Source organism: Megalops cyprinoides, chromosome 11, assembly GCF_013368585.1.
Source record: "Megalops cyprinoides isolate fMegCyp1 chromosome 11, fMegCyp1.pri, whole genome shotgun sequence".
NCBI lineage: Eukaryota > Metazoa > Chordata > Actinopteri > Elopiformes > Megalopidae > Megalops > Megalops cyprinoides.
In genome coordinates this window covers 10,135,855-10,160,488 of record NC_050593.1, presented here as the reverse complement: position 1 = coordinate 10,160,488, position 24,634 = coordinate 10,135,855, and the positions used below count along the sequence as shown (strand labels likewise).

Below are 24,634 nucleotides of genomic sequence, written 5' to 3'. Positions count from 1 at the left end.
GGCTATTGTTCTAATCATCCTAATTTATCTACTAATCATGCAATCAATCAAATCAATTTATAATAATGGTAACAGTTAAATAACAGTGTATGTAATAAACAATTTAATTACTTTACAATATTCTCTCCTCCTGTGACTGGCAGACTGATTCAGGCAATGTGGTGACGAACCAGACATAGTCGGCCAGCCCAAAATGGGTTTCCTGAACCCTCACAACAGTTGAATGAGGTGTCCACAGCTTCATTATGCGGAGTCGAGCGTCAACTGTTATCCAGGGCTGTGCATGACCGATGGAGTTCCCTGCCTTCTGCTAAGCGGAAAAGTCAAGGATGCAGAGAAAAGGTTGTTGTCCCTGGGTGGGCTCCAACCACAGACCATTGGCTTAACAGCCAATTGCGCCACAGAGACCTCGCCAGAGAAGACTGCATCTGACTGCACAAAGCAATGTGTTTGCACTTGGCAGCTGACAGTAAGAGGTACCAGAGACAGAGGCCAGTGACCTCTGGCAACAACTGCCGTCTGCTAGAGAAACCAAGCAGCCCGGCTAGCTCAGTCGGTAGAGCATGAGACTCTTAATCTCAGGGTCGTGGGTTCGAGCCCCACGTTGGGCGCTGCTTTTCTGCATAAGCAACATTACCCTGCAAGAACACAAGGAGCAGAGGCTTGTTTTTAGCTGCCAAAGCTGATTCCTCTCTCAAGCAACCAACTTTGCATTAAAAATGCAAGTTCTCCTCTCTAAGCAGTGTTTGTCAAGTTGGGAAAATCTTGTGAAATTGTCAACGTAGCGAGGAAACACTGACGTTTCCGCAGCGCCCTCTTCATGCTTTGTCAAAATTGCAGGTCCATGTCAAAGCTTTACGCTGCAGTTGCTCACCATCATTCGTGGCCCCAAATGTAAAAGCTAGCCAAAACAGGGCGCCGTGGCTTAGTTGGTTAAAGTGCCTGTCTAGTAAACAGGAGATCCTGGGTTCGAATCCCAGCGGTGCCTTTGTGGTTCCTCTGCTTTTCTTTTGTCAACAATCAGCTAGCACCTCATGCTTTCTCCCCTGACTCAAAGGAGAACCATGAAGTCTGCTGAAGACAGCACCATGTGGTGGTAAGGCTTTGCCATTCCCTAAATGGCCTGAGTTTCTGATACCAGGTGTTGTGTAAGACTTTCTTGTTTGCAGCAACAAGCGCTTTTTTCTGCAGAGAAGAAATTCTTTCCACTGGTTCAGGCAATGTGGTGATGAACCGGACGTAGTCGGCCAACCCAAAACGGGTTTCCTTAACCCTCACAACAGTTGAATGAGGTGTCCACAGCTTCATTATGTGGAGTCAAGCATCCACTGTTATCCAGGGCTGTGCGTGACCGGTGGACTTCCCTGCCTTCTGCTAAGCAGAAAAGTCAAGGATACAGAGAAAAGGTTGTTGTCCCTGGGTGGGCTCCAACCACAGACCATTGACTTAACAGCCAATTGCGCCACAGAGACCTCGCAACAGAAGACTGCATCTGACTGCACAAAGCGATGTGTTTGCACTTGGCAGCTGACAGTAAGAGGTACCAGAGACAGAGGCCAGTGACCTCTGGCAACGACTGCTGTCTGCTAAAGAAACAAAGCAGCCTAGCTAGCTCAGTCGGTAGAGCATAAGACTCTTAATCTCAGGGTCGTGGGTTCGAGCCCCATGTTGGGCGATGCTTTTCCGTACAAGCGACATTATTACCCTGCAAGAAGACAAGGAGAAGAGGCTTGTTAGCTGCCAAAGCTGATTCCTGTTGTACAATTCTCAGCGGACAAAGAAAACACAGACATTACCACAGCTCTATCTTCGTTTTTTCAGAATTTCAGGTCGATGTGAAAAGTTTACGCTGTAACGATAGAATGGGCATATCACTACTGGATGAAAATGCATGCACTTGCACACAAGCTACCAACTGTGATGCAGGGTAATTATTAATCTCTGCGTCTTTTTGACAGCAACTCTGACATCCTGCAATCTGCACCAAGATCGTTCAGGGAATACCCACGCTACCCTGTGAACTGTGGTTATCGATTTAGCTCTTTTCAAAAGCCTTACACACATATAATATTTCAGACACCTCAAATCAGAGAAATTCAAGCTGGTGTTATTCTCTTAAAATGTTTTTATATACACAGCCAATAGAAAAAAAATCTTTTTTGAGTGCCAGTCATTTTAGTGCCAGTCATTTTATTCATATGCCCTGTGCCCCGACACTTCCATCTTTCTATGTATCTTTGTAATGGAAAAAAAGCATGTCAGTTGTTGTATCCTATGAGTATATTAGGAGGTCAGAAGACCAAATACCAGTCAAATTAAATGCACTTAGAGAATAAAGTATTATTGTTATCGTTATTGTTACTGCTACCTCTATAACTAAGAGGAAAAGAAAATACGTATTTGTGACTATATAATTAATTATAATCAGTATTCTCCTTATTATAACAATCTTATTATTAGTAGTAATGAGAGTAACCTTATTGCCAGCCCTTTAACAGATCCAGCAGGCAGTACAATCCAGTCAATGACACTCATCATCTCCCTGTAATTTCTCACTGTCCTTCCAAGATGCTGGCTCACTCATTTTAATTAAGTTGCCTTTAATGGGATTCTATGAAACATGACGAAGGGAATCACGTTACTGCACTGTGAAGAGGTATGTGCATATTGCTGATCCAGTTTAATTCTGGCTGAATCTGCTTTGAACCGTTTTGAATTTCAGGAAGTAGGCGTACTCCTACCACCAAGAGTGCCTGTTCAGACGTGTAGTTATTGATAGTGTATTTAGGTCATTTTTGTTCGGCTGTAAACGCGAGAGTCAGGCTCGTACCCTCGAAGAGGCGTCCGTATGGCGTTGGTTTCACACAGTCTTAGCTGTTTAACCTATTGTACGTAACGTTACATGCTTTCCGTTTCATGATTTTCTGATGTTTAAGTTAGCAATTGCTGAGTATGGAGCAAATAATTACGCAACTTAATGTGACTGATCGTTTTTAAAAGAAGGCAAGAAAAGAAGTGTCGATGAAACCTGCTAATCTAGTGTCCTCGAGACAGCTGTTACATTGCGATGCAGTTTTGAACTTGGCGTTGACCACCACATTGAAACAGTGAAAAACTTTTATTGGCTTAAAGAGGGCTTTTCTCTAAAGCTGGGCAGTTTAAAAACCGCCGTGTTCTTTATGTTAGGGCAAGCCGTTTGATTGAACTCTGTGACTGTGCTAGGGTTGTTACAGTTTCCAAAGAAAAACGCTGCAGTTTCAGTCAGCTGCACAGGGCTGTGTATCTTTTTAACTTGCGCCAAACCAGGTGTCTCCTTTCATCAGAGACGCGATGACGTAAGCCATTTTGTTTCTTGTGGAGTTGAGTTTGATTTGGCCCAAGGCCAGCGTCTCTTAGCCGTTACATCACTGGATATGTGACGGTTTGCTGCATTTGAACAGTCACATATTGGGCTACATCAGAAGAGGACCTTTTTTTCAGGAGGCGAAAGCTGTGTTGCGGGGGAATAAGAATAAGAAATACTTTATTAATCCCGAAGAAAATTTGAGGTGCACATATTAAATTCGCATCCAGGCCAGATGGAGTGGAAGCCTACCATCTTTTTCTTCTCCCTCTGAAAACATCATCTTAAAATGATCCATTTCTCAAATGCAATAAGCATATTCAGTAAAAGAAGGTAAAATGCTGTGTCAAGCAATATATCTCCATGTGATGTGTGTATACTTGTATAGTAGCCTACACAAGATGTGTAGTGTGTGTGCGTGTGATATTCAGGTGTGGGGTGTATGTGTGCATGGTATGTGGTATTGTGAGGGGATGTGTGTGAATGGCTTTGAGAAGGTGTGGTGTCTGTGACGTGTGGTATTAAGAAGGGCACCATGGTCCACAGATGTACCCAGTTGCTTTATTAAAAGGAAATACTGACACATTGATTCAAGTTCTAGAGAAATGAAAAGTGAGTTTCCTGTATTTTGTCAGTAGTGATTTCCTGGGACTTTAAAGATATTTGAGATATTTTCCATAATCAATTCATGCCAGCTTTCTGTCCAGTGTTTTGGATATTAAAGATCAACCATTTTAATAATGTAGCCTCATGTAATATGGAAAACAGTCTGTCCGTTATTAACAGGGCCTGTATACATGGTGGAAGACCATTCATGTACTCTTCTCTTGTTTTAGGAACTCAGAGGAAATGTTTTTGTCAAGTATATGTTTTGCATAAAAGCAATATGTCACCATTTCCAGGACATAGGAAGTGTAGTTATGTTCTACTGCACACAAATCTTTCTCAGTACTACTCATCTTAGCTGTCTCCCATGAACTAGTTTTCATGTCTGTCTCTGACCTCCACAAGTGAGCACTAAGCTAAGGATGTTATGACCCTGGAAATACTTGGAAATTAAATTACAGTGATCAAACTGCCCTCAAAGCACACAAAGACATCACACAGTAGGAGCTGGATTTTTAGTAGGAGCTCTTTTATTGCCATTTACTTTAAAGGAACATTTTTTTTTGCAAAATATAAATACAAATTGCGCCTTTTAATTACAAAGTTTAAACACTTCTCCAAAAACAGCAAACACACCAATCAGACACTGACTGTTATTGACACCCTGCTATTTACAAGTACAAGTTCCTGTTAAACAGCTTATATCATTTAATCTTAAAACTTTTTTACTTTACAAAAGACACAAGAAAATATGTTACATTGACATCTTAAATAAGAGAAGTAAAACCCAGGTTTGAACAAAGGTACAAAACTGCTCCAGATGGCGGAGCTCTGTAAGGGAAAATTTCTCCGAGAGTCGTCAGTTACCTATGAATACAAACTCCTTCAAAAGTAACTTTAGCGTTCAAACAATATTTATTCACCCGACTAAGGCAGGCAGGTCTGGAAACCACCTGAAGTGCACTGAATAAATCAGAATAAACTATATAGCCTCTCCCTCTGTAGCTCCACCATAATATTCTTCACCTCAGTGAGACACCATATTGCCATAGGCAATGGGTCCAAATTATAAGCACTAAAATTTGCTGTGGAAACCATTTTTCACAAGGGAAAGAAACGTGACCATATATAAAATAAAACCAACAAATCAGAAGATTACATATACAGAGTTTCATATTTATAAAAATAAGAATCATTAAATTAAGAGTCCTTCTGCATGGTTGTCATGTTTTTGCTCAGAAACGGCACGCACACAGCATTCTGAGCAGTCTTACACTATGTACAAGCACACGCGCCCTGGGTCACAAGGTCTCCATGGTGACGGCATTCCAGCGGCTGTCCAGGCGCTCCAGAGAGGACCCCAGCAGGGTGGCCAGCTCTCTGCCAGCCTGTACCAGGTGCAGTGGCTCGGCGCTGTCCGGCAGGAAGCCCTCCAGCTCGTCGGGGCTGCGCAGCTGGCTGATCAGCGCCTGGCGGTGGAACTCGGCTTCTGCGATGGCGACCACGGGGATGTGCGGGAAGGCCGCGCGGAAGGCCGAGGGGGACATCCTGAGCCGCCTCAGCACGTCTGACAGCAGCAGCCAGTTCCGCGGCCTGCAGGGGAGCGGGAAGCTTTAGTCTCTCTCACTGCCCTTCTGCAGCATGTGAATAGCACACATTTTACACACAAAGGGTTTTGGTCACATAGTTTACACAGATGGTTTGCGACATTTTTTTTTTTTCCATATACACACACACACACGGGCACACACACCCACACAGCCTGTGGACACCCACAGGCACTGGAGACACTGTGGAAGGGTGACATGTAGTATTTGTTTATTGAAAAATGATGGCACAAAGGCAACAGTCCAACTCAGTTTCAGGAAACTGATGAGCGACGATGACTCCAAGCTGCAAGGACCACACTGTCACGCAGCCTGCTTTCAGTTGCAGAAACTGCACTGTCACGCAGCCTGCTTTCAGCAGCAGGGACCACACTGCCTGCTTTCAGCTGCAAGGACCACACTGCCTGCTTTCAGCAGCAGGGACCACACTGCCTGCTTTCAGCTGCAGGGACCACACTGCCTGCTTTCAGCAGCAGGGACCACACTGCCGCACAGCCTGCTTTCAGCTGCAGGGACCACACTGCCTGCTTTCAGCCGCAGGGACCACACTGCCTGCTTTCAGCTGCAGGGACCACACTGCCTGCTTTCAGCTGCAGGGACCACACTGCCTGCTTTCAGCAGCAGGGACCACACTGCCGCACAGCCTGCTTTCAGCTGCAGGGACCACACTGCCTGCTTTCAGCCGCAGGGACCACACTGCCTGCTTTCAGCTGCAGGGACCACACTGCCGCACAGCCTGCTTTCAGCCGCAAGGACCACACTGCCTGCTTTCAGCAGCAGGGACCACACTGCCTGCTTTCAGCAGCAGGGACCACACTGCCTGCTTTCAGCAGCAGGGACCACACTGCCTGCTTTCAGCTGCAGGGACCACACTGCCTGCTTTCAGCTGCAGGGACCACACTGCCTGCTTTCAGCAGCAGGGACCACACTGCCGCACAGCCTGCTTTCAGCTGCAGGGACCACACTGCCTGCTTTCAGCTGCAGGGACCACACTGCCTGCTTTCAGCTGCAGGGACCACACTGCCTGCTTTCAGCTGCAGGGACCACACTGCCTGCTTTCAGCAGCAGGGACCACACTGCCTGCTTTCAGCAGCAGGGACCACACTGCCTGCTTTCAGCTGCAGGGACCACACTGCCTGCTTTCAGCTGCAGGGACCACGCTGCCTGCTTTCAGCTGCAGGGACCACACTGCCTGCTTTCAGCAGCAGGGACCACACTGCCTGCTTTCAGCAGCAGGGACCACACTGCCGCACAGCCTGCTTTCAGCTGCAGGGACCACACTGCCTGCTTTCAGCCGCAGGGACCACACTGCCTGCTTTCAGCTGCAGGGACCACACTGCCGCACAGCCTGCTTTCAGCCGCAAGGACCACACTGCCTGCTTTCAGCTGCAGGGACCACACTGCCTGCTTTCAGCAGCAGGGACCACACTGCCTGCTTTCAGCAGCAGGGACCACACTGCCTGCTTTCAGCTGCAGGGACCACACTGTCACGCAGCCTGCTTTCAGCTGCAGGGACCACACTGCCACGCAGCCTGCTTTCAGCAGCAGGGACCACGCAGCCGCGCAGCCTCTAGGAAGCTGCAGAGACTGCTTCATGTGCCAGGCCTCCTGTTGTTTAAGAGCCGTAATTGGGCATGGTAATAGAGATTCCAGAGGGGCTGTCATGCCCGTTCCCCCACCTACTGCCCCACTCAGCCCCCTGCCACATCCCTCATTTACTCCCCCACAATCTCTGTGATGACTCCCAGCAGGCTGCTGGTTAATGACCCCCTCCACCCCCAGGTGAGACATATTACTTTATCAATACTCCGCTAATAATGATCCCAGCCCGGCCGTTTCATTAAAGCCCCTAAACGAGGGCAGTTACAAATGCAGAGCCAGGAGGCTGGGTGACGGGTAATTACCCATCTTGCAACAGAATTCTTAATGAAGGTTGGACCGACAGATTGTCCATCAGTGACAGAACATTCACAGTCTCCTTAATTGGTAAAAGCTGGAATTAAAAGGCTGAACAGGAGGAGCAAAGCTTTTCCTCCTGAAGACCGAATCTCATTAAACCAATAGTAAAATAAAACACATTTAATGACTGAATCTGCTTCTGGTCTTATGAGCTTTTTATACCTGATATCTTCAGGGTCACCTCTCAACAAGTACCATTGCTCACGGAGCTTTGATTGAAAATAAGCAGGTCACAGAGCACAGACCCTGCTGCGTGGGGAACTCAGAGTGATGGTGCTGAAACGGATGCATCGGCTTACCCCTGAGAGATGGACATCTGGATGTTGTAGCAAGGCAGGAGGGGCTGGTCTGAGAACTCAAACTCAAACACCTCCTTCTGCTCCTCCTCCTCCCCCTCCTCGTCAGGCCCCGGGGGGTTGGCCAGCACGTCCCAGTGACCCGCGTCCTCCACAGGTTCTGCAATGACAGAGCGTTACAGCATTACACAACACTTTCAAACAGGTTCTGCAATGACAGAGCGTTACCGCATTACACAACACTCTCAAACACGTACACACAGTCGCACAAACATGCGCATACACCATACACACCCACACAGTATTTCACACACCCGCACACGCATACACACAGTCTCACAAATGTGCGCATACACCATACATACATGTACACGCAAACATGCAGTCTCTCTCTCACCCACACACACAAGCACAAGCAGACATAGACACTCATGTACAAGCATGCAATCTCACATGTAAACACACACACCTACACCTATAGCCAGAGTTCCTGAACAGAGGGTTAGATAGGTCAGATGATAGGCTGTATGATTTGGGGCTCTGCCCTCACCTGATCCTGCACCAGGTGTTTCATACACACCAGCCACTAAACCACAGGGCTTCAGAAATACCCTGAATAATGCCCCCTCTTTACACCACAGCTTCAGAAACACCCTGAAACACTAGCAGCTGTACAGCGAATACCCTGAATAATTCAGAGACATTGGTGACAGACAATATTGTCTGGATAGCAGGGAAAGGCCCTTTCCATTTGAAATGAGACATTTTCATCCCATTCCCCGAAAACCAATTCATTTTAAATCTCACTTTAAATTCTCCATGCATTTTGCTGTGGGGTGATTGGTAATATCCAGAAACTGCTGCCAGAAAAACACAAGCAGTCTGAAAGGTGGTAAGAGCAGTTCACAGATCTCACAGCCAGAGGTGACACTGAGTCACAGGACTACGGCTGCAGAGAGACGGGAAGGGCTCTCAAGCACAGAGGGCTTTCCTGAAAGCCACTCAAATGCGGGATCTAAAAACAGACAGCAGACTTGACAGGGTCTTGTCACCACTGAAGTATCTTTCCAGGGACGAGAAGAAAAAACCCACACAGCTACAACCACACAACCATATTTTCACAATACTTCTGAGGTTTGGCACTGGAATTGTGTCAGATTTTTGTTGTTTCGTAAGAGTTGGGGGAGAAGAAAAATCTGTGAGAGCCTATGTACCTTTTAAGGAGAAGGAGAAATACAGCTACAGAAATAAAGCTAGAGAAAGACAACCAGAGAAACAGACACCAGAGAAACAGCATGCCAAAGATACACAGAAACACAGCCAGAGAAATAGCATGCACAACTTACCACACACTACACAACTCATCCCACACCACAGAACTCATCACAGACCAGACACTGCACAGCTCACCATACAGCTGACCACACACCATAGCCCACCACACACCACACACACACACTCACCACACACTGCGCTGCCATAGAAGTCCCAGCACAGCTTGGGGTCATTGTCAGCGCGGCCCTGCAGGTCAGCAAAGTAATCTGTGGAGAAAGGAGAGGGACAGGGCAGCACATGAGGGCCAGTTCCAGCACATAAACAGCCCCCGCCCTGCTGCAGCCTGCTGGGAGGGGTCACACAGCTGCGGGGTGCTGGCACACAGGCATTTTCCCTCAGGACTGCAAGTGCAAACCGCCGCAAGGCACTGATCACTTTATCTCTCTTATCCACCACACTGGGGAATTACATGGAGTATCTGTGCTCACCTCTGTGTGTGTGTGTGTGCGTGTGCAAGTGTATATGCGAATGTGTGTATGCCAGTACGTGTGTGTGTGTGTGTGTGTGTAAGTGTATATGCGAATGTGTGTATGTCAGTGTGTGTGTGTGTGTGTGTGTGTGTGTGTGTGTAAATGCATGAGTAGTGTGAGGGATGAGGTGGCGGAGTAGGTAGTGTCTGGGGTGCACTCACTCGGAGAGTGGTCTTTCTGGAGGGCACGTGGAGCTTGTTAATTCCCCTCCCCCCTGCATGAGCAGAGGTCTGAGTGGGGGTGTAAATCAGAGAGGCAGACAGCACAGCGCTCTGGGACAGGGTCTGATTTACAGTGCCGTTTCCCTGAGAGAGATGAATCACGCACTACCCTCAGTGGCTGCCTCTTACCTCCACACCATCACCGCAGCCAATCAGAGATCACCTCTCGCACTCACTCAGGCCATCCCTCAAGCAGACTGACACAGGCAGACCAGCATAGTCTTGGATCCACAGACTGACTAGCACAGTCTCTGACAAAACAGTCTGTGACAGACACATTCTGACCAGCACAGTTTCAACATAAGTAGTCAGACCAGCACTCTGTCTAACAAACACATTCTGGCCAAAAAAAACGCAGTCTCTGACCAGCAGATCCTAACAAACACAGTCTCTGACCTGCAGATCCTAACAAACACAGTCTCTGACTAGCACAGCCATTGAGCAGCACAGTCACCAGAACACAAGGCTTAAACCACTGGAACCAAAACAAGAAGACTGTTCCTGATGACCAATCAGCAGGGGCAAATATGCAATGAGGAGGTTATGCAGGCATGTACATACACATACACACACACACACACACACACACACACAGGCACGTACACACATCTGTTGCAGAGGTCTCGTGAAATTGACCAACAGCCCCGTTATTAAGAGCAATGTGGAAAAGATGTGGTGCCTCTCGGAATGATTCCTTGGCAGCGTCTAAATTAGTAATGAGAACCGCTCTTCCATTGAAAATGGCCAGCAGCATGCAGCACTACCTGCTCAATACCTCAAACCCTTAGGGCTCATTTATGCAGGACACCCACTCCACTGGGCCAGACAGACTAAACCCAGACAAAACAGCACCTTTGGCTATCTTCATGCTGTGCTCTATCCTGTTGCAAACAGAGCCAAGGTTTTACATCTGAGATGATGTTGAGGAATTGACTGCTGCGAGTCTTCTGAAAACTCACAACAAAGGACCAGACACTGTACAGTCCACTATACAGGAGCAGAATGCAAAGGCTGCAGTGCTCATGATAAAGGAAGAGAACCCAAATGCTATGACGCAAACTGTAAAGAAAGAGAACGCAAACTCTGACAGAACAGAACTCACAACAGAACAGAACCCAAATGCTGCAATGTTCACAATAAAGGAACAGAACCCCAACGCTGCATTCCCAATGTACAGGCACTGAACCCAAATGCCTCAAAGGATCTTGTTAAAGGAATAGAACTCAAGACACTTCAATGCTCGCAATACAGGAACAGAACCCAAACACTGAGTTGATGTGATATCAGGCGTCGCCTGCAAAAGCATGGTATTTAAATGTTATGTCCATTTAACGACAAGAAAAAAACCCTGGAAAGTAAAAAAAGAATGTGCACACAATTCATGGGAGATGGGTTTGGCTGGAACCCTGGCATGCTCACTACAAAAGCCCAGAAGCCCTATGCTGCAGTACACACAGTAACAGAACAGGTCCCAAACACTGCATTTCTCCAGATAAAGGAAGAGAACCCAAGCGCTCCATAGCTCATTGAAAACGAACAGAACCCAAACGCTGCCATGCTCACTACAGAGGAAAGGAAGGTAGCTGTACAAGTTTGTGCTGCTCCCTGTGCTGACAGACGGCAGTCAGTGAACAGAACCTGTCTCATGGAGCATGTAAAGTACGTGTGGTTTAGCCAGGGAGGGGGACTCTCATTACAGGCTCATGTGCTGGTGCTTGCACAGACGTTCTGTGCTTGCAACCCTCCCTTTCCTTAGCACTGAGCTGTGGTCTGAGTAATCAGTGCTGTGCATCGCTGTGCAGACACATTTCAAAGGACAGAAAACCGGGCTTCTCCTCTTGAACTCTGCCATGCTGAACCCATCACCGTTAAGCCCTTGTACAGTTCACTCTACATGAACAGCTGCATCTAGACGCCTACTGTGTGGAGGCACACGTATGCATAGCTAATAAACAAAACCTCACTTGTGTATGACCTTTGACCTCAAAGGCAGGGTTATTACCTTACGCCTGTGCTGAGTGACTGTCCCAGGAAGTGTAAGGGGAAGTACACAGACATATTTAGTAGCGCATTTAATAGGCTGTAAAATATGACATACCTGCTCTTCTAGGCCCAGCCTGGCATTCATAATAGAATTATCTGTGCTCAGATCTAAGGGAAAGTTAGCATTTTGTGTTACTGAATGCCACAGTTTGCCCAGAATCAACACTGAGATAAGTTGGAAAAAATTCACCAAAAATCTCAGCATCAAAGAGAGAACTTCAATCCCATTAAGCAGGATTATGAAAGTAGCAGCAGCAGAATCTGCTAAATGCCGCTGTGGATTAGTGTGGGCCTCAGACCTGCCTCAGGGTCCTGCTCTCTGAAGAGGAAATGAAGCTCTGAGCATCCTGTCTAATCCCTGCTGTCACGTACAGCTCGTTCTGCACACACATTTCCAGGCTGAGGCTCCATGACTGATGCCCTCACTCTTAGGAGGAGGGCCCCTGTATTGTTTCAGAGATCACAGAGTGGAGTTCTAGCTGAGAGATGACCACCAGCACTTGCTCTAGATAGAGCACACAAACACATACACCACACACACACACATACACCACACACACACACACACACACACACACAAAACCTGACATACAAGTGTGTGTATGACACTATGCATGTGTGTTTGTGCGAGTGTGTGCTTTAGAGAGCTCTGGGCTGGGCTGCCGAGGCGTCGTCTGTCCCTTGGTTTGGGTGTTCCGGATCCTGTGCACACGCATAACTCTGTCACCCCAGGGAAATGAAGAATGCGCTCTCAGGAAAAGCACCTTCCCACTCACATAGCTGAGTTTAAGTAAATACACCAGCCGTTGCTTGGTAACCAGACACTGCTGCGAGCTGCGGAGTGAGAGGGCGGGGCCGACTCACCTAACAGGAAGGACTCCATCAGGTCACTGTGGGTCATTCTGAGGAGGGTGCGGCCGGAGTAGGTGGCCAGCGTGGGGTCCGCTCCATAGGACAGCAGCAGCCTCACCACATCCAGGTGGTCATTCTCCACAGCGTCATGAAGAGGCCTGAAGAGACACACACATGTTGCGTGTTAACGTGCATGTCTGGGTGCATGCGTGTCTCTGCACGAGCATGTTCATATCTGAGTGTATATGTGTATGTCACTGTGTACATATATGCCTCTCTGTGTGTGTTTCTCTATGTGTATCTGTATGTGTATGTGTGTGTATGTGTGAGTGCATTTATGCATGTCTGTGTGTGAGTCATGTCTGTGTGTCTCTGAGTGTCCATGACTCAGAGTGTGTGCATATCTCTTTCCATGTGTCTGTCTGAGTGTGTGTTTGTGTGTGTGTGCACGTGTGTGTGTGTGTGTGTGTGTGTGTGTGTGTGTGTGTGTGTGTGTGTGTGTGCGTGTCTGTGTGCCTCTGCACTCGCCTGGTTCCGTCCTGGGCGCTGCAGTTGATGTCGGCTCCGTGCTGCAGGAGGCTCTGCACGATGGGGAGCCAGCCGCGGGCGCAGGCCTCGTGCAGGGCGCAGTATCCAGCGTTGTCACGGTGATTCACGTCACACACCTTGTTTTCCAGGCAGTACAGCACCACCTCCTGCAGCAGAGAAGGGTCACTGTGGTCAGCGGGTGCATAGGGTTAGCATGGCATGAGCGGAGAGTGCTCTCCTCCACACTCATTCCCCCGCCCAAAGGCTGAACACTCTTCCGCCGTAACACACCACACCACATAGTTTGTCTGAGAACACAACAGGGTCAGAGGTGATTGGTGTAATGTGTGGGTCCCTCAGATGAGGCCGTTTGGAGTCTTTGGCAGAAACAGTGCTGACAGAACAGAGAGGTCCATTTGAACCTATAAAATCTTTTCACTCTATAAAATCGATTTTTATGCAAATTTCAGCAGGGCTGACCTGTCTCATATTAGTTCTCAGCTCCTTTGTGAATGGCGAGCTCAGCTTACCACAAAGCTCATATGAATGTGTTCAGCACCTGGATGATAAATCTATTTAAATGCCTACCATTCAATCAGGAGGGCCTCATACTTTACATGCCTGTGACGAAGGAGAGAAAGCCTCAAAGGCACAGAGCTTCACCCCGGTCGCACCTCTTGTAACACAGCCTTCCCTGTCAGAGACACACTCCTTGAACTAGCAGAACGTCGCGGTTGACATCTCCACTGAAATCTCCTACCAGGAGACAGGCCTCACATTCCCCTCTGCCATTTACCATTAGCATGTATGTGAAAATGAAGCACCAATAATCACGGTCCTAACGCAGCCATAATCACAGGCTGCATGGCTAGAACCACCATCCCGGGCACCGATAACCACACCTGATCAACGAGGTTATGCATCATTTACAGCACAGGCTCATTTCAGTGCGGAGACGGGTACATGCTCCTAACAGGACGCGATCCGCCTGAAAGGGGAGATGGCGGCTGTAATCAATCCAGCCTGCCCACAAAGAAGCAGCCAGACAGACAGGGTGAGGTGTACCACACCACGTACCCCCATGACCCCCTGTTATAGCGAGTGCTAAGCACTGAGTATGAGTGTGAGTGCTCCAGCATGGCAGAGGTTTCCAAATGGCCATTCAAAATGATAATCAAAATATGAAAATGAAAGGTCAGAAAAGTGAATTAACCATTTAAATTTACATTCCCTCTTTAATTGCGGTGTCTTACAAGGATAACCTTAGCACGCTAATAAGCTGAAGTGTTAATGGATATCTAGGGTTCTCTACTGAAAGTAGACTAGAGGAAGACTGGAAGCCAACCAGTCCTGACTGGGTATCTCAAGCAGCACACACTGGACAGCTCCCCATGATCATGTGATGGGGTCCATCTGCAGCCACCCTCTCCACCCTATCATAGCACAGGTGGATGGTTCCTGTATAGACAGCAGCCGGACAAGTCAATCAGAACACTTCCTCCGCCTATCCAGGTGACACTGCTGTGCTGCTATGCGTGTGCAGGTAATGTATGCCAACACTGCTGTCACAGGGAATTCTGGGAGGCCTGGGAGCTTGCTCCAGAGTCCCACTCCCGGGAAACACAGCCAGCAGTTTTTCACCAGACCCAGCTAAATTCTGCAATAGCTGGAGGGTAACGCATGCTCTTACTGAAAGCAGCAGATTGATGTGAGCTGCTGAGATCCACCCCCTCCCCCCCTTTTTTTTAATCTTCACACCTCCTCACACGCACAACTGCACATCAGCATCAACATGACTTTACAGGAATTTCACCTTCAGAAGAGATGCATTCGAACACAGGAAGCTTTCTGTGGGTTTGGGACAGACCAACACACAGTGGCATCTGCTCTGATCAGGCATGCAGGGGAGAACACAGCAGAGCAGGACACAGTATCAGTGAGACAATGATGCCCTGCGCTGGGCTCTCTGACCCAGCCGCCCTGCGCTGGGCTCTCTGACCCAGGCGCCCCGCGCTGGGCTCTCTGACTCGCTGGGCTCTCTGACTCAGGCACCCCGCGCTGGGCTCTCTGACCCAGGCGCCCTTCGCTGGGCTCTCTGACCCAGGCGCCCTTCACTGGGCTCTCTGACTCAGGCGCCCTGCGTTGGGCTCTCTGACCCAGGCGCCCTTCACTGCGCTCTCTGACCCAGGCGCCCCGCGCTGGGCTCTCTGACCCAGGCGCCCTTCACTGGGCTCTCTGACTCAGGCGCCCTTCGCTGGGCTGTCTGACTCAGGCGCCCTTCGCTGGGCTCTCTGACCCAGGCGCCCTGCGCTGGGCTCTCTGACCCAGGCGCCCTTCGCTGGGCTCTCTGACTCAGGCGCCCTTCGCTGGGCTCTCTGACTCAGGCGCCCTTCACTGCGCTCTCTGACCCAGGCGCCCCGCGCTGGGCTCTCTGACCCAGGCGCCCTTCGCTGGGCTCTCTGACCCAGCCGCCCTTCGCTGGGCTCTCTGACCCAGCCGCCCTTCGCTGGGCTCTCTGACCCAGCCGCCCTTTGCTGGGCTCTCTGACCCAGCCGCCCTTCGCTGGGCTCTCTGACTCGCTGGGCTCTCTGACTCAGGCACCCCGCGCTGGGCTCTCTGACCCAGGCGCCCTTCGCTGGGCTCTCTGACTCAGGCACCCCGCGCTGGGCTATCTGACTCGCTGGGCTCTCTGACTCAGGCACCCCGCGCTGGGCTCTCTGACTCAGTCGCCCTTCGCTGGGCTCTCTGACTCAGGCGCCCTGCGCTGGGCTCTCTGACCCAGCCGCCCTGCGCTGGGCTCTCTGACTCAGGCGCCCTGCGCTGGGCTCTCTGACTCAGGCGCCCTGCGCTGGGCTCTCTGACCCAGGCGCCCCGCGCTGGGCTCTCTGACCCAGCCGCCCTTTGCTGGGCTCTCTGACCCAGCCGCCCTTTGCTGGGCTCTCTGACCCAGCCGCCCTTTGCTGGGCTCTCTGACCCAGCCGCCCTGCGCTGGGCTCTCTGACTCGCTGGGCTCTCTGACCCAGGCGCCCCGCGCTGGGCTCTCTGACCCAGGCGCCCCGCGCTGGGCTCTCTGACCCAGGCGCCCCGCGCTGGGCTCTCTGACCCAGGCACCCCGCGCTGGGCTCTCTGACTCAGGTGGGACTAATGAAACCAACAGGCAGGCTGAAAGCAGCTGAGTCCACTGGGCTGATTACACTCCTGCAGCTCTGCCAGCACGTTCCCCTGATCGCTGCACACTCGCACAGCCAATCAAAGCCCACCGCTAGTCACACACTGGCACTCAGACATCATTAACAGACCCGGGGCCAATTTTAGACACAAAGCGGCACCACACGGCAGCGATGCACCCAGCGTGTCTCACGTTGCCTTGGCAAAGCAGAGCAGATCTGAGCGCAGGCCGACGGGCAGAGACTGTCAGGGAGACACACAAAGCCTCAGGCTGTGTGTGTGTGTGTGTGTGTTTCAGTGCTAGTGCAAGTGTGAATGCATATGTGTGTGTCAGGTTGCCATGTTAACCACAGTAGGTAACTCTGAAAGCCAAAAAGCCATGAAGCTTAATTTGCTACTCCCCTCATTAACACCTTACCACACGGATGTGGGGGAGAGGAGCTGTGCTCTATGTAGATGAAGCAGGGGTAATCCTACAGCTCCACAGCTGTGTACCCAGCCACATCACTCAGTCTGCCTGCAGAGCTGAAACACAGCTGCAGCGGGAGTGCAGTCAGCACAGCTGCCACTCTGCTTCGCCCTCACAACACGCGCCACAAAGTGCCACTGCACGCCAGCCCCGTCGCCACAGTACCTGCTACACCTGCCCCATGTTGCCACGGCACCGTCTTCTACACCTGCCCCATGTTGTCACGGTACCGTCCTCTACACCAACCCCATGATGATTTGGTACTGCCTTCTACACCAGTCCCAAATCACCATGGTACTGCCTTCTACACCAGCCTGATGTCGCCACAGTACCATCTCCTACACCAGCCCCACGGTGCCATGGTACCTTCTTCTACACCAGCCCCACGTTGCCACCGTAGCACCTCCTCTACTGAGGCACTTGCCCATTTAGCCCACCCAGAAGAGTGACTTACTTCAAATGGATCTACAGTAACATTCAAATACACACTTCCCATAAATAACATCCATGAGTCCTCCTTGTAATAGGTTTCGACAGAAATAATGATTTCGCTCCAGGCACTGGTAACTGCACCATTTTAATTTTCAGTACTTTTTATAAAAGGTCCTCAGTGAATAGAATTCCCAAAAACCATAAATCCCACTGATATGTTACACTAAAGCGAAGGAAGATCATTAAAAGAATTCATCAAACACAGACAGACAGACAGACAGACAGAGACACACACACATACACGCACACACACACCCTGAGACTGTGAGATCCCTGCCTGCCTGTATTAAAAGAGCTAGTGCCAGCTCGCAGCCATGTCATATTTCACTTGGCCCTCTCAGCCCTAGAGAGCTGCAGACGGCTTATCACACGCACGCAGTCAGAGAGAGGCTTCCTGTCTGAAAAAGACAGACTACGAAAACAAGGCACTGACCACTGCCCTCACAACGCCCCAAACATGTCCTGACCTGCTCTGCCCCGGCCCAACCAGACCACTGAGGGGAGAGAGCAGCTGGTCTGCAGGACCAATCCAAACCACCGAATAACACGAGCCAGCCTCCATCTCTGCCACATTCACACGCTGAGGTCAGGCCAATATCACCCAGACTTACATCCCACACACACGCGCACATGTTACTGTTCCATTACACACACATGCACATACTCATTACTGAACCATTAGATGTATTAATACCCCATCCAGGGCCACTGCCATTAGGGCAATACAGCCAAAGCTTTGATAGCACACAGCACTAACCTAAAGCAGTATCCAGGCCTCAGCTCAAATTCCCTCTATACACATGCTCAGAAACCCCCGACCAAACCACTGCTCAAATAGAATACACATACAGGTGAGAGGTGCCACTGACCCCAAAATTCCTACAAACTACAGTTCACATAGTTCCACCCACAGTTAATGAGGCTGTGACCTCCAGCCTGTCACCCAACACATCACCACGGCGACCACAGTGAAGCTCCAATTGAGAGTGCGTGACGGGGGGGGGGCGAGGCTATTCCCCAGCTCGGGGCTGCAGGAAAGCAGGCCGCTAATGGTCTGAAGCAGCAGGCATTTAGCACCTTCATCAGGATGATTAATTAAGCCTGGTTGGAGGGGAGCACTCATCACATAACTGAGCTTTAATGGCAAAGAGCAATCTCCCCTGAGAGTAGAAATGCTCGCATGTACACACACACACACACACACACACACACACACACGCACACGCACGCACGCACGCACGCACGCACACGCACGCACACACACACACACACACACACACGCACACACACATACACGTGCACTCCCCAGGGAAGAGGGAAAGGGAGGGGTGGAGGTTGGGCACAAAATAAAAAGCTATTTACTCAGAGCGCTGCTTTACGGCTGCTTTGGTAGAGGTAGCACTAATTACATGTGTGCTTTGATGTCATCTCTTCTGGAGAGAGAGACGTGGGTGACGAGGAGGGAGGGGGAGCAAAAATCTATAAAGGGAATTAGCATAAAAGTCTCCGCTTAAGAAGCATTTAGCTCTGATCCCTGCAGTCACAGTTTCTCATGCGCTTTACTAAATGCTGAAAGCTTTGATGCTGTCAGGTCCTACACGGAACATTCTAGATCTTAATGCCTGAGTTCATGCCATCCACGTGAATCCCAGAAATGGGACACTCACTGGTTCCTTTACTTAGAACTCTTCAAATTAAAAATAAAAATTAACAGCCATCACACCACAGATTGGTGCTTAAGAGTATCCAGTGCTATAAAATCCTTAATCATGTAGCATTTCATTTAAGTTCTTAAACCACAATGAATCAGAGTCAGAGATGGATAAGAAGATTCCGAGGGCTTCTACAAGGTCCAGAAAACAACACCAGTGTGGGGCTCGGACTGTCTGTGACTCATACGGACTAGGAAACAATGGCTTTTCTGTGTACGTGAGTGTGTGCATACATGTGAGTCTGTGCTTGTGTGTGAGTGAGGTTGGGCGTGTGTGAGGCGGGATGCTGTGTGTGAGGCGGTGCGGTGTGTGTGGGGCAGGACAGTGTGTGACAGCTGTGTACCTGGTATCCCAGCCGCGCCGCTCTCTGCAGCAGCGTCTCTCCCGCGTTCTTGTTGACGATCAGCCTCCGCGCTTCAGGGGGCATGGGCCGGCCGGTGGGTGTGTCCGCGGCCGAAGGCTGCGAGGGGGGCTTCTGCAGGGGCGTCTGGGGGGTGACGGGGCACAGCAACGGGGCGCAGGGCTTGACTGGGGAGGAGTCGTAATCCGACAGCGATGCTGACCCTTTGCTTGACGACTGTTCCAAACAAACCTGCTCAAAGAAAGAGGACAGGCTTGGCGTTACCGACTGGGTCAACCTGCCCTCCGAGTGGCACACCCCCCTCTCACTCTCACACTCCTGGTTTGCCTCAGAAATCAGATTCGACTAGCATCTTTTCAACTGGTTCCTTTCCAAGAACCGGATAACTGTTCATAACAGCAACATGCAACAGTCCACAGCCAGACCCTTGACTCTTCAGAAGAAGAGGAATGTGTTATGGTAAGAATATGAGGAGAAAGGACTGAGTGGGAAAGCTAATAGAGGGAGCAGCCTGTATTCCTCTTTAAGAGAAGGTCCTGCTCTCTCTCCCTCCCTCCTGTTCTGCCTCTCTCTCCCTCTCTCGCTCTCTTTCTCGCAGCGCTCTGAGGCGAAGGTTACCATCTGGGCCAGCCCGGAGGAGGGAAAGGGGGGGGGTGCTAATTATTAACAACGGCAGGTTCCCAGGGCAGCGTGCCGCTGGGGGAGCTCCAGACACGCTGGCGGTTAATCCTGCAACCAAGCGTAGCATAGCGGGGAGGGAGCGCTCTCCTCACGCGCTCACCGCCGTGCGGTGGCTGGGGCCGCGGGCTTCAGACGAACGTCCCCCCCGCTCTGTGCTCTGTGTTAAGACAGGCAGGGCTGCCGGGACACGGTGACACCCGCACGTCAGACTGAGGCAGAAGGGCTGAGTTTTACGACTGGGCGCTGCAGATGCGAGGTGTGTGTTCCGTTTGGTGAGGGGGATTGCAGAAAGCTCGCTGGGATTTCGACGGACGCTCGTCCGTAGCGAGGAACAGGAAGCAGGGATCAACGCAACGCTGCACTGGAGTGAACCCTCAGTGCGGGGGCGAGCGCGGGGGGGCGGGGTCAAGATCACGCGCCTGCTGACCGCCCACCCGACAGGATCAACAGCCTCTGTGCGCCTGCCGGCGAGCGCGCCGCTCAGAGCAGGGAGAAGCCCCGTGAGGGAACTGAGAGCAGACGTGCCGGGGGGGGGGGGGGGGGAGCTCTGTTATGTAAGGAATGCGCGCTGTCCCGGCCTGTCAGGCCCACAGGGCGGAGCCGGCGGCTGGGCTTCAGAGCAGGCTTCCTCCCCCGTCTCCGCTGCCGGCGCTCTGCTGGGAGATCGCGTTTCGGTGCACGGGGAGGTCAGGGTGGCAGCCGCGGCAGTGCAAACACGGCATGCTTCCTGCCCTCGCTTCCAGCGCATTATTGATGCAGGGGGAGGGAGAGGGAGGGGGGCGCGGCTCTGCACTTGGAGCGACCTCAAACAGAGGGCCGGCGCGCTGCCTCCTGCCATCCACAGCCAGGCCGTGATCTGGAATCATTCAGTCCTTTGTGACCTGGAATGTTTCAGGCCGTGATTTGGAATAATATTGGCTGTTGTGATTTGGAATGTTTCAGGCCGTGATTTGGAATGTTTCAGGCCGTGATCTGGAATCATTCAGGCTGTTGTGACTTGGAACGTTTCAGGCCGTGATTTGGAATGTTTCAGGCCATGATTTGGAATGATTCAGGGAGTCATGATTTGGAATGTTTCAGGCTGTTGTGATTTGGAATGATTCAGGCTGTTGCGATTTGGAATGTTTCACGCCGTGATTTGGAGTGTCTCAGGCTGTTGTGATTTGGAGTGTCTCAGGCTGTTGCGATTTGGAATATTTCAGGCCGTGATTTGGAGTGTCTCAGGCTGTTGTGATTTGGAATGTTTCAGGCCGTGATTTGGAATGATTCGGTCCGCGATTTGGAATGATTCAGGCCGCTGCGATTTGACGCATGTTTTGGAGGCTCCCTGTTGGGGCACGGCTCTCTGCGGTCTCCGTTACGTTACCTGCTGCTGTGGGTGTGGGCTGGAGCGCTCCTGCACTGTACGAGACGCCGCCCGCCGCTCCCGCAGGCTCGTGTGTTTGGTCTTGCAGGGCCGCTTCCCCTTCGGTTTCTCTGCGTCCCCATGTCTGCGCTGCTCCTGCAGCCGCTGCCGCTTGTCTGACAGCTTGGAGGGGCCGTTAGGGAGGTGGGCGTGGCCTTGAGGGGGAAGGAGGATGCTGGTTGGGTCTGCCTCCTCACTGTGTGTGGGGGTTAATGGACCAGCAAGTTCACCTGCAGGGAGAACAGGGTCAGGGGTTAACGCAAAACACACACACACACACACACACACACTGTACATACACACATACATGCAGGCACACATGAACAGGCACAGGCTGATTCTGGGCCTACCTGGCTGATTCTGCCAGCAGCGCACAGCTGGCACAGTGAAAGCGCAAAAGGCCTCTTAAATCGCACACAGCACAACGCTCCTCACCAACACCTGTACCTTCTCACGCCCTCTTATTCACATTCACAGGGTGCCGCCACTGCCGAGGGGCTCGCGTTCACAGCCAAGGGAGGGGGGATAACCCATGGGGTTATCATGCCTAGCATGTCTTGCATTTCAGCAAATTCACTCGCTGTCCTAATCCAATATTTTTACCACCAACATTATAAAACGAAACAGAAAAACAGAAAAGGGCACATTGCCTCTGCTTTCACATAGAATCAAGTGAGCACTGATCTGTCATGCTTTAATCTGTTACGACTGTGCCGAAAACACACAGATTAAAAGCTAGGCTGGCACAGCAGGCAGCAGTGAGATGCGTAGTACTGATATGTAGCACAGCTGTATGCGCAGCTCTGTCAAGGACCACTGCTGGGAGGCATGTGGCCTCTGAGCGGTGTCGCCACGGAGACGGGCATCCGTCAGCTCCAGAAATTACCGCTGACACCCCATTATGCTGGGGGGGGGTGGCTGCTCCAGCTTTCAGCTTCTCCTTTTCCCCTCACTCTTCTCGGAAGTGAGTCAGTGAGATGGAGAAGCTATTCGGCCAGCTCTAAAAGCCTGCACCTTATAAGCACTGCTACACAAGAGCTTCTAAGCGAGAGGAACCTTTCAGTCCCCCACCCCCCGCCTCGCACGCAAGGAAAAGCCCGCACAGCGCCTTCACGGAGAATCACGCTCACACCACTTCCTCTCTGTAGGGAAAGCCCCTATCACAGGCAGCTTCCCTCCAGCGCACCAGCAGCCAGTAATACACCATCGCAGGACTGCAGATTTCTTCAGCACAAAAATAGCAGAGTCACACACTCTGAACACACCACATAAGCAGGCGGTGATCCTGTGAAACTCAGAGAGCCACAGAGAGCTAGCCCTGCACGTCACAGGCCAAGAACCTGGCCAGCACAGCTTGCTCTGCGTAACCTTTATAGCGTGCCTTGCCACGCCAGCTGCTCTTGAGCTCTGACCTCTTGGTGGGGGCCTCTTCCAATAGGCTGGCCCTGACAGTGCCGCCCCCCAGTGGGCGGGACTCCACCTGCTCCTCCCTGCTGAGTGCTGAGGGCAGTTGTGGTGTTGACCTCTGACCCCCCTGGGGAGACCTGGCTCTCACAGAGGTGCCGGTGGTGCCTCAGCCCTGTCAGCACCTTACGCAAATGCAGCTTTCTCATCTCCACTGAGAGGTGCTGGGAAGGCTGTGAAAAGCCCACCCCAGGCCAGCCATCTGAAGAGGCAAGGCTGAGTACTGAGGAACACATTCTACGGTCACACTTCCCTGGCACCTCTGAAAACACACCTAACGCATTCACAGAAAGGAGGATTCACCTTTAACACACCCTTATGGCTCTGTATCCTTAAGACAATCACCAGACTCTGGCCCCTCAAAAGGCCCCAGAGCAGAGGGGACTAATGACCCTCCAGCACTCACACACAATCAAGAGTTTGAGAAAGACGTGGCAGCTGTACTGCTGGGGTGATATTATGAAAAATAATCTTTGAGTGGAAAAATTAATGGTATGTCACAACCATCCCTTCCAGCTGAGCACTGAAGGCATATCCAACGAGACAGTAAATGAGGTCAAATGCATGAAAACTACACCTTCCACATCACTACAGACCGCAAATCAAAGTGCATGTGGTTTGCAGGGAGACATGAATAAAGCATGCTGATTAGACTCTAATTAAAGCTGGCTTTCTTACCATGCTGATGGCCGAAACTATGGCTATTTACTTCATTCTGGAGTGATTCAATCTAATCACTGGGCAATTGAAAGAGCGAGAGGAACTGGCCTGACAATTTCACCAGACTCAGATATTAGGCTCTCATTCCAGGGGCAAAAAAGCAAACAGGCCAAACGCAAAAGCACAGTTAAACAGCAGAGCTCAGAACAGAACCCAGAGGATTTCACCTGGAGAGAGAGGTGGCTGTGCCGCCCTCCTTAACTGAAAGATGGGATTATGGGATTATCGGGCAGACAGCTCCGCAGGGCACAGGTAACAGGAGGAGAGATGTGACTGGGGCACTTACCAGCCATCAGCCGGGGCCTCCTGGCCTGCGTCTCCTCTGCGCCCTGGGCCTCCCCTTGTCCCTCCCCCAGGCTGAGCGTGCGTTTCCTGGCCGACGTCTGCGCCCCTATGAGCCTGGCATCCTCCAGCGTCCAGCCGGCCTTCTCGGAGCCCCGCGCCTGGTCCTGCCCCCTGAGGGGCGGGGTTTCACACTGTGTGTCACACCTCTGCAGGGCTGGAACCATACTGCTTCCACATTCCGCACGCGCTCCTGGGGAGAGGGAGTACGAGAGGGGGAGATCCGAACCATGACACTCTGCCAAGTGGTGTAGGAGGGCTAAATGCATTCATAGCTGTGCCAACCCCCTCTAATTCACTGCCATTCAGACCCAGGTAAGAACACGCAGTGGTGTGAGAGAGAGGGCCCCCACACACACACACACACACACACACTGAATCAGCCCTGAGCTGCAGCGGGGCCCGCGGTGCACCTGCGTTCTGTGCATGCAGGTGTGTAGAAGCTCACAGAGCATGCAGATAGAGCCTGATGCACAGGGCAGAGCCTGGTGCACAGGGCAGAGCCCGGTGCACAGGGCAGAGCCCGCTCCCTGATGCTGCCCCCCCCGTTGGCACACAGA

The 24,634-nt window shown here is 51.2% G+C and overlaps 1 protein-coding gene and 3 non-coding genes across 5 annotated transcripts in view; 3 read left to right on the top strand and 1 right to left on the bottom strand.

Moving 5' to 3' along the window:
• The first annotated feature begins 538 nt into the window (after positions 1-538).
• trnak-cuu lies at positions 539-611 on the top strand. Its single transcript has one exon. It is a non-coding gene; the product is annotated as a tRNA-Lys (tRNA).
• A 303-nt stretch (positions 612-914) lies between these two features.
• On the top strand, positions 915-988 carry trnat-agu. Its single transcript has one exon. It is a non-coding gene; the product is annotated as a tRNA-Thr (tRNA).
• Positions 989-1,602: 614 nt separating this feature from the next.
• On the top strand, positions 1,603-1,675 carry trnak-cuu. Its single transcript has one exon. It is a non-coding gene; the product is annotated as a tRNA-Lys (tRNA).
• A 2,864-nt stretch (positions 1,676-4,539) lies between these two features.
• LOC118786100 (BCL-6 corepressor-like) overlaps positions 4,540-24,634 on the bottom strand; it is a 43,474-nt gene continuing 23,379 nt past the window's right edge. For both annotated transcript variants that reach the window (XM_036541140.1, XM_036541141.1), the window contains 8 exons: positions 24,019-24,267; positions 21,510-21,778; positions 19,445-19,693; positions 13,261-13,427; positions 12,745-12,890; positions 9,275-9,352; positions 7,815-7,971; positions 4,540-5,542 (listed from right to left, as the gene is read on the bottom strand). In XM_036541140.1, coding sequence (XP_036397033.1) covers positions 5,251-5,542; positions 7,815-7,971; positions 9,275-9,352; positions 12,745-12,890; positions 13,261-13,427; positions 19,445-19,693; positions 21,510-21,778; positions 24,019-24,267 — 1,607 coding nt within the window. In that variant the 3' untranslated portion in view covers positions 4,540-5,250. The remainder of the gene's footprint in view (positions 5,543-7,814; positions 7,972-9,274; positions 9,353-12,744; positions 12,891-13,260; positions 13,428-19,444; positions 19,694-21,509; positions 21,779-24,018; positions 24,268-24,634) is intronic.